The following is a 9,681-nucleotide window of genomic DNA, read 5'->3' as shown; positions in this document are numbered from 1 at the left end:
CACTTAATATCGACTAGGTTATAAGTTTCATAATGATATCTTTTAATCGAAGCATTAGTAAACAATTCAAGAAGTATAAAAAAAGAATTAGATATTAGAGATTGGTTAAAAGTACAAAGGTTAAAATGACTATTACAACAAATTTTATAAACTTTCATAAGAATGCAACTTCTTATCAAACAAATCAAATTATATCCTTTTTTCTAATAAACTTAATAACATTATGCAAAATGATAGATTTTAAAACATAAAGTATAACAAAAGCAGGTTGGAACCTGGAAGAATCTTCTCTAAAGAGATGTCTTCCAACATGTAATGTTGCATAAAAATTAACATGTTCTCTTTCAAAACATACCTAATATGTTTTAAAAAGGGCAGACAAGTTGTTGTCTTATATACTTGTTCCATAGCTCTTCTAGCGTAAAAACCTTACAATGCTCGTACACAAGCATACATTCGAATGAAATTATACACAAAATGACAGAATAATGCAAACACATTGCAACTGTTTCCAACAATTTTGGCCAAATGCATTCTTCATTTCACTCAAGAACATTGTTTGACATATTAATGATGCACACGAAAAACGGATCAAAATCTAGATCAATCAACATGCATCACGATCATTCAACTTGTACAAAAATAAACCAAATTTATCGCAGTTCTCAGAAATCAATCCACTCTTATATTCCCCCATAACACTAACATTGGGGTGCATATAGACATCATCACTTCAAATATGTGTAAACAAAACCTAAAGTTAGATAACAATATAACTCGTACTTTTTGCCGTAAAAGCTGTACCCTCAACTTCAGAACTTCTAATGTCGTAAAACAACAGCGACTTAACACAAACCGAATAAACTTAATAAATCGCAGCAGACTTTGCTGAAGCCTCTGCGATTAAAGCTGCGGGTTGTCGGGCCTGAAGGCAAGCACCTATATCAAACGGACGCAACTCAGATCCGTCAAATAAGAGATTAACACCTGGCAACATGGTTTCACCACTGTCCTTGACATCATCGGAATCTGTCTTACTACTCTCTTCATTCAGTTTGATGTCATCTTCATAAGCTGAAGTCAAAGCATATGATCTGCGGAGTTTAAAAATGAGCCTATTATTTATATAAAACTTTCATTTGATATATTAATAGAAATAGTTATAAATTATTACAACATACCTTAAAATGTTTCCATCAAAGCTAAGGATTTCGGAGTGACAACGTTGCCTGTTAGCAAGTTTCAGTCTTTGATAATCACTCGTTCCCGCAATCGGAGACGAGGGTTTTGTGAGAGGATTCCATCTTTGACTTGCATAAGTCATAAGTTTACCCTTTTGACTTTTGGGTTGGCTTTTTGGTTCCCTTTGGTAAAGCATCTTTGCACTTGAACCAGTTGGTTGATATTCACAACAGATTTCATGTAACCTTCGTCTCAGTTCTTGCATCGCATCACGATTCTCGGTAAACGATTCCGTTTGAAGTAATTGTGAGGAAACCACTCGTTGACATATGAAATTGCACAGTTTTGGACTAAATAGCGGGACCCCAAACTCCACGCATAATGGGACCCACTCATAATTCACATCATTATTATTGCGTGAAAACACGCTTTTGTTTCCTTCCTTATAAAGCTTCAATAAACGAATATAGCCAACGGTCCATAACGATAATTTATCTGCCAAATTACTCAATAAAGCGTTCACTTTCAAAATTTCGTCAGTAGTTAACTCTAACCCCAATTCATTATCTATACCCGAAAATGAGCCATCAGAGTTCTTTAACGGAAGTGGAATATTAATGGTGCTCATTTGACCGGACTCGTTAAGGTCAAACTTACTAAACGGTTGTACAAAAACCGCAGTGTGTTTAAGAAGTGAATTTAAACAATGCAAGAGAATATTCCCTTTGACTAAATTCCCTTGAAACTTTGACCCTAAACCCGCAACCGATGACCCGTCCCACGACCAAACAAGGGCTTTCTCACAACCCGCCAACGGTGCAGGAAGCAATCTTAAACATTGACCTTTCATTAAAACAACCGAAACTGGCCCACTACCGACAGCTGAGTATAATACTAAGTTCATCCATGGTGACATGGAGGAATGTGAAGGTGGGCCGAAATGAACCGGCCCTTTGGGGCCCGGTAGAAAAGAAGATACCGGAAGGGGAACCATTGACACAATAATATCATAGTCACGTTTAAACAAATTCTCGAGTGTTGTTGATGGAAGATTCGCCAAACTTTCACACCTCAAAATATCTACACGGTATTTCCTCACTTTGTTTTGAGTTGTTTTTTCACCATTATTGGTGGTTTCATTTGTGGTATCGGAAGTGTTATCAAGTGGGCCTGGCTCACTTACAGCAGGTTCGGATTCTTGTTTTAGAGACAGGTCAGCAACCATAGACGTAACTTGTTCGTTGTTTGAAGAATTAACGTCAGGTGTGTCCAGCTCATCAGGAGAAAGTCCTCCAGATGTTAAACATTTTAAAACAACGCGAAGACTAAATGCATGATTGGCAAATTCTTGTAGCTCTCCCTCAAACTTCGTTCCTTCTAATGTACTTAGATCATTGCAGAGATCATCAATGCTAGCGTAACCTAGTTTTCCAGCTTCATACAGTGTTACTGCATGAGATTTCAAGCCTGAAAAAGACATCAACAAGAGGAAATGAATAATGTAAAAAAAAGGTGATAACCTAACAAATATAAAGTGGAAACTAACCAGGTGAAACAGATCCCATCATAAGATATGATGTTATGTTAGCATCAACCACAAATGCCACACGTGCATAAGCAGAACTCGGCCCGTGGTTTTCTGTCCCTGAACTATCTTGTTGAAATAAACCCGCATCAACGGATGTGTTTCCAGCAAGAGAACCTTCTTCATCATCATTGAGGGCATTAGTAGTTTGTTCTAGAACAGATCCTGGATCGATTAGTTTGACTGCCCATCCTAATCTACAAGCAAAAGATGCAGCAGCCTGTAATTGAGAAAGTTCAGCCTGTAATGTTGTTGCCAGCTCAGAAACAGTTGAGTTCTCACTTAAAACCACAAAAACAGCATACAGCAACCTGTAACAGAAGTTTAGTTAGATTAAAAAAAATAAAGTTAAAAGAGAAAGAGGAAACAGGTTGAAAAATTTCCCAAATAATTGTTTTTAAATGTGCAGTCACCTAAACCGTGTTCAATATCAGTGTAATAATATAAGTTTATGCAGTCAAATTAAAATAAAAAAAAATTATTTATAAAAAAGTAGATAACAAGATGTTTTTGGTCAACCAAACCCAGTCCGACCCATTCTAAAATATATCTGTTTTGTCACATGCCCATTTCCCACCTCTCACTAAAAGGAAAACAACGGATGTAATACTAGATTTTAAAAGACTAAGCTCTTACTCCTCAATGGGATCTTCATATGACTGTTCTCTGTTAGAAACAAACCCTTCTAGCCTGGATACTGAAACACTAAACATATCAAATTTTGAAATTCTATAAACATAATTAATAGCATGTAAAGTGAAATATAAGAAAAATGATTATTTCATGACTTTACCTTTAAAACGGTCATCAGCATAAACAGGGACATCAAAGTAGACTAACCCTCGTCTATAAAGACCCTTGATGACAACGGGATCGAAAAGTACAGATGCATTTGCTTCTTCTTTACAGATCTTGTCAATTGTTGCTGATTCTTCCTCTGAAAGTTTCTGCATGATAAAAAATTAAAACCGTATCGATTAGTATATTATTAATGCATCTAAAATACCATTATTACATGAGGTTTTAATGCCCCAAACAGACAAAACTAAGTCAATTTGGGCTTTTTGAACTTTAAGTTTGTTTGTTTGGGCCAACATAAATCCAGACCCTACTTTGAGCGGAACATTTCTAAGTACGGTTGTTGGTTGGTTTGTTTGTTTGTTTATTAATTATACTAATTATTATAAAATACAAAAGAAAAAAAGTGAGTCAACCTGATTCAACCCAGGCCCGCTTGACTCGTTACCTAACTTGTCGTTTTAACTTTTAACAACTCTAGTTTAAGTACATTGAACAAAATCCCGTTTTGAGTGTTTCAGAGGGCAAAGTGATTGATAATTTTAACTCAAAAGTGCTTTATAATATGACTATGTGAGTCGTTCTATGATTAAAAAATATCAAGAATCTGACCTTAAATTCTTCCAAAGTGAAGTTGACAAGGCAAACTCCCCACCATGGTTCGATTGCAAAATCAACGGGATATATGGGCAGTGATTCTTTGGCTATGGACTTGTTCAGCTTCCACATAATTTTCTGGAAAGCTCCAAATCATTAAAGATAACTAACGACTAACTAGATGAAATTGTAAGTACCAAATAATCTGCGTGTGTGACACAAAATCAAAGTGTATACCTTAGATCTGCATTTGTTCATGATGTCAATGAATTCATTTCTACCAATACCAGTGAGTCGAAGGGCATCGGCCGCGCTAAAATTTGGTATGCTATCGTACGGTTGTTCTGCATATGATATGAACATAAGATTATTCTTGAAAACAAAACAGAATATCATGAGAAACCATTGGAAATAAAACTAATGTAACAACCTACTACCATTTTTCATGACTTCAAATATCATATCACAGTAGTATCTGAATGGAGAAATCCTCATTACACGGCAAACATAATCAGCAAGGTGATAAGGAAACAGCTGCAGAACCAGAAACATTAACATGTGATTAACAATGTTCTTAAAGTTAAGGGCCCTCATTACAATAAGATGTACAGAAAGAGATCATGATTAATAGTAAAGTTTCAGGTTTAGTGCATACTGCTAAGTTCCTTCGAAGATAACGTATCATATCCTCATAATATTCTGCTTCTCTGCAGACTTTACGCACAAAAGATGTGCTCCACTGAAGCCTTTTCTTTATGCAATGTTCAGTTATCCTGTAAAAATAAAATGTTAAACAACGGAATTCATATATTGGACATGTAGTGTTAGACAAGAAACAATCAGTGTAAGAACATATATGTCTTGCTGCAAAAATATAATTCTTTGGAGACCGCCAGAATAGTAGAGATGTGGAAAAATACATCAGAATTAGAGTTGAGGGGTATTCTAATTTTGATACTAGAGAAAATTATAAAACTACATAAGCTATGCATCACCAAAAATAGTTCTTATGCATAATAATATCAATTAGTAACTTACCAAATAACTACTCAGAACCATTATAGGTTTCTGCACCTATTGATTCAGTTTATATATTCCTGAGCCTAATAATTCATATGGTTAACTACTGGTTTTAATACGTGTGCATCAAGAGCGCAATACACGCGCATCACATATTCACATGATGTGGTGATGAGATCACATCGCTGCAGTTGATGCACGCAGTGCATGATCCGCATGTGATGCAGTCTGATGCGTGATGTGATCTGATGAGGCGCCTTATGGCGTATGCAGTCAACCAGTATTTGAACATATTAGGCCATCAATTGATATGGGTGAGTTTTTCAAATCTGGCCATCAATTGAGCAATGGGTTTGAGTATTTGAAAACATCAGGCAATTGATTGAACAAATTTGACCAGAGATGATGAAAATATCTTATATTTTTGTTGAAGGGGCAAGGCACACTCAAGGCACAAAGGGTTGTGATATATCGGTTATCGGTGCAAAATATTGGTCATAATATCAGTGATCAGTCCTGATATTATCGGCGATATTGACCGATATATCACCGATATTCCGATATCAGTGTTTTAATGTTAGTATTTTAAGTCTTAATAAGTTCCTACTTGCTACAATTGTTAGTGTTTTGCAAGTTGCAAAAGGTTAATTTGTTAATGGTAGGATAGTATACTGAATTATTAATGTTAAATTGCAATATATATAAATTCTGCATGATATTAAAATTACCAACATCCCACCGCGACAACCGATATCTCAAATATCAGTCCTTGACCAATATCCGATATTTTTCCGTAACTGCATAGGTGAACCATGGGCCTAATCGCAAGACACTTAAAAACAAAGGCTTTTTAAGCGAGGTGCATGGTATAAAAATACCACTTTTAGATGTTTTAGACATGTTTAGCCTGTTTTAGGTTGATTCCAGACTTGCTTAAGGCTAGTGTAGCTATTCAGACCTGTTCAGACAATTTTGGCCAAAAACTGACCGTTGAGTTGAGGCGACAAAAGACCACCTAGGCAACAACTATATATAATTATTTTGGCATTTTTAATAACAAAGTGTCACTCTTGCATACGTGATGTGTCATGTGTGCGCATCACACATTGGAATTTGGGACCAAAACGCACCACATGCTTTCTAAAACCAAGATTTTTATTATGTGGCTCAATTGCTTATGTACCCAAATGTAAACAAATAATATTTGCTTCTTCAAGTATTGCTGATTGTATACTAGTAATTTAACACGAGTTCATACGACATTTTTATGTAAGATCCAGATCAAAACTAGAATTCAGTTTCAGAAACTAGAAAAACAACTTCTTCATTCAAGTTATTATTATTATTATTAAAACTAAATAAGTCTGAGTTGGTTTAACCCTAATTCTATAACAACCTATTACTGGTCCAACACAATATAAGCAAAATGAACTAACGCTGTGTTCCCGAGTCTTATTTAAAGAAAGGAGGGGAAGGAAAGGGGAAGAAAATGTGAAAGAATCGTGTTGCAGAGATTTTTTAAGGATGGGAGGGGAGGGGAAGGGAGAGAAAAGACTAGAAAATTTAAGTGTATAATCATCTTTCCAAATTGGAGAGATTAGGAGAGAAAACGTGTTTGTATTATTAATTGCCTGTTAACTCCTATATTTTCTTTCTCTTTCCTTCCATTTTCATTAAACTCGGGAACACGAAATAAAGTGACACATTTTCAACCCCTCTTTCTTTTCTCTTTTAATTTCAGTTCCAAATGAAATAACAAAAATGCAGAAGAATTAAATAAACCTTCTATGCCATTCGTCTTTCGAAGTCAACGTCGATTGCAGACGCTTCGGCAGATTCTCCCAGGAGCATTCCTCTTTAATTGCTCTGAGAATCAACTGCTCCTCGATCGTCGTCGGTACGTGCAGCATACTTCAACAAATATTCCGATCAAGTCAATTGACTACTTCAACTGCAATTAAACCCTAGTTCCTGCAAACAGATCACGCGGTTGCTTGCTTTTCAAACAAAAGTCAACGCAAATGAAATAACTTAACTGCAGAAGAAGAATGTGTGTGAATTGATGAGAGAAATTAATACCAGAAGAAGTTTAATAGGATCGATTGAAGTTGAGAGAGAGCAAGGGTTTATCAGAACAGATGGAGATCTTGAAATGAAATTAAATTGACAGACAGAGGTGTTAATTAATTACGTACTTAATTGGGAAGCTTGGTAGGTTCTGCTGTATACTTTTTGTATCAAGAGCATCTTTCTTATTATTATCATCCAAAAATCAAAATAATCGAACTTTGGTTTAGTTGCAAACAGGGGTGTACGCGGATCGAATTGACCGGACGAGAGCATGTTCGTGTCTGTCCGTTAAACTTTTGACAGACAATCGGACGGTTCATGAACACTTTACCGACCGAAAATTCATGTTCGTGTTCGTCAATTAAGAAATTGAGTTTGTCCGTGTTCGTGACCATCCGTTAATATTGTAAACGGACGTTAACGGACGGTAATGGGTTAACGAACACTAATGGACATTAATAGACAAACGAACATGTAAACATTAACGACAACATATACTAATGGACAAACATAAACGGTTACATATTAATTCCAAACATAAATTCAAACAACTTCACCTACAAATTTAGAATTACACCATATAATATCCAAATATATTTAACACTTTATATATTAGAATCAAATCAATGACAAAATCATTAAAAAAATACGTTGGAGTTTCAATTTTTTTAAATTCAGACACTAGTTAACAAAATAATTAAACCATTACAAAAGGCTTATGTGAAATGTTGTCCCTCTACGTGTAGCGGAGTAGGAGTGTTCAACTCCGTGATGAAAATTGATGTAAATTTAGAAGTAGAATTAGTAAGTATATATTAATGGTTAAAAGTAAATATTGTCCAAGAAGTTAATTTATAGTTTGAAACATTCGTTTTTTTCAAAAATTAATTAAAACTGAAATTTATTCATTATAAATTGCAACTTATTACAATCAAATGAAGCTAATTTGTTTATTAGATCAACACACACACATAGTATACGCATATATTTTTAGTCATTTTGTAACACAGTTGGGCTTTTAAGAAAAACAAAACAATATGGGCTTCGAACAAATTCAGCTCAGTCAACCCCCGAGCAGCCCAAACTCACGTTTGAAAAATATGAATAGAAAAAAAAATGTGTGAATTTTTTGTGGGATAGGTTACAGGTATAGGTGCACAAATAGGGTTCTCGGGACAAACCGGTTTGGGTTGAAGCAGCTTCGAGTTCGATCAAAGGCGATCAACATGGGTTTTTGGCCAAATAGGTTGTTCGGGTTTCAAGCCGGGTATAACCCAGTTTGATTCATGTTTAACCAATTTCAAACTGGTTTGCAAAGGAGTTCTCAAACTAATTCCAACCCTACAATTCAGATCATTCTGAATTTGCTTCTCTCAAACTGAGTTCCAAAATGATTTCAGTTCAAGTTAAAAATTGGTTTCGATTTCCAACCAAGTTTTTTTGTTCAACTCTATTCGTAGGTATGAGCTTCGTCCTAATTTATACTGTGTTTCCGAGTTTCATTTAATGAGAGAAAAGAAATGGTGAGGAACCAAGAGAGAATAAAGATAGGGGAAGGAAAACACACCATTTTAGCCTGACCCCATTTATATTATGTTCCTGAGTCAAATGAAATAAAAGAAAGAAAATTTAAGAATTGATAGACAGTTAATGTTACAAACAAACGTTATCTCTCCTAACATGTCCAATTTAAAAGGATGAATATATACTTAAATTTTCCAACCCTCCCTTTATTCCTCTTCTCTCCTTGAAAAATCTCTAGAATATAATTTTTTCACTTTTTTTCCTTTTATTTCTTCTGCCTCCCCTCCTTAAATCAGACTCGTAAACACAACATTAGATTTCGAAATATAAAATGTATCATGACGCTAGTTAGGTTTTTGCACATGGGACGACCGACCCCTAGCACATAGCTAGGTCCGTCAATGGTCAAAAGATTCACTAAAAACAATCTCTCTATATTAAAGTGGGATGTTACTAGCTAGTACATTAGTTTATTTGTATACCAGTTTGAGGCCCGTGTACTACACGAGTAGTTATTTAAAATACAATATTTAATAAATAATCAGTATACAAGAAACAATAAACCCGTTAAACACTATTAATACATTCGGTGTACAATAGTCTTTAAAACAATTTTAAAGTAAGAGATAATTATAAATATCAAATGTTTGGAAAAAAAAATGAAGTAACTATTAAATTAACAAATTTTGAAGCATAAATTTTAAGAATGGTATCTACTGTTTTACTATTATAAATTTGTTAAAAATGGTGAGGTTTAATATAGAAGTGACAAGTGGTAAAACTTGTAGCATTTTATTAAAGAGTATAGATAGATAGGTCAAGTTATTCTACAAAGGGTTATAAAAATGAGAAGCGTGAGAAACCATAAATAATTGACATGTGTCAAGTAAGGACCAAAGGAAAAA

The 9,681-nt window shown here is 34.8% G+C and overlaps 1 protein-coding gene across 3 annotated transcripts; it reads right to left on the bottom strand.

Moving 5' to 3' along the window:
- Positions 1-420: 420 nt before the first annotated feature.
- Positions 421-7,145, bottom strand: LOC143582850 (uncharacterized). 3 transcript variants are annotated; one of them, XM_077065330.1, is made up of 10 exons: positions 6,965-7,145; positions 4,818-4,935; positions 4,600-4,696; positions 4,400-4,506; positions 4,178-4,300; positions 3,561-3,714; positions 3,404-3,464; positions 2,729-3,078; positions 1,182-2,649; positions 421-1,094 (listed from the first exon to the last, which is right to left on the bottom strand). In XM_077065330.1, exons 1-10 carry the CDS (start codon positions 7,090-7,092, stop codon positions 866-868), a joined length of 2,835 nt encoding a protein of 944 aa, XP_076921445.1. In that variant the 5' UTR covers positions 7,093-7,145; the 3' UTR covers positions 421-865. The 3 variants fall into 3 exon arrangements, with proteins under 3 accessions (XP_076921445.1, XP_076921450.1, XP_076921456.1); XM_077065335.1 differs by lacking the exon at positions 6,965-7,145 and having other exon boundaries at positions 4,593-4,696; positions 4,818-4,834; XM_077065341.1 differs by lacking the exons at positions 4,600-4,696; positions 4,818-4,935; positions 6,965-7,145 and having other exon boundaries at positions 4,178-4,308; positions 4,400-4,495.
- Between the last annotated feature and the right edge of the window lie 2,536 nt (positions 7,146-9,681).

The sequence above is a fragment of the Bidens hawaiensis genome, unplaced genomic scaffold (genome assembly GCF_021521415.1).
Source record: "Bidens hawaiensis isolate Kalapana, Puna unplaced genomic scaffold, B.hawaiensis_p1.1 tig00001511_1, whole genome shotgun sequence".
NCBI classification, from domain to species: domain Eukaryota; kingdom Viridiplantae; phylum Streptophyta; class Magnoliopsida; order Asterales; family Asteraceae; genus Bidens; species Bidens hawaiensis.
Note: the sequence above shows the minus strand (reverse complement) of the source record. Positions and strands in the feature narration are given on the sequence as shown.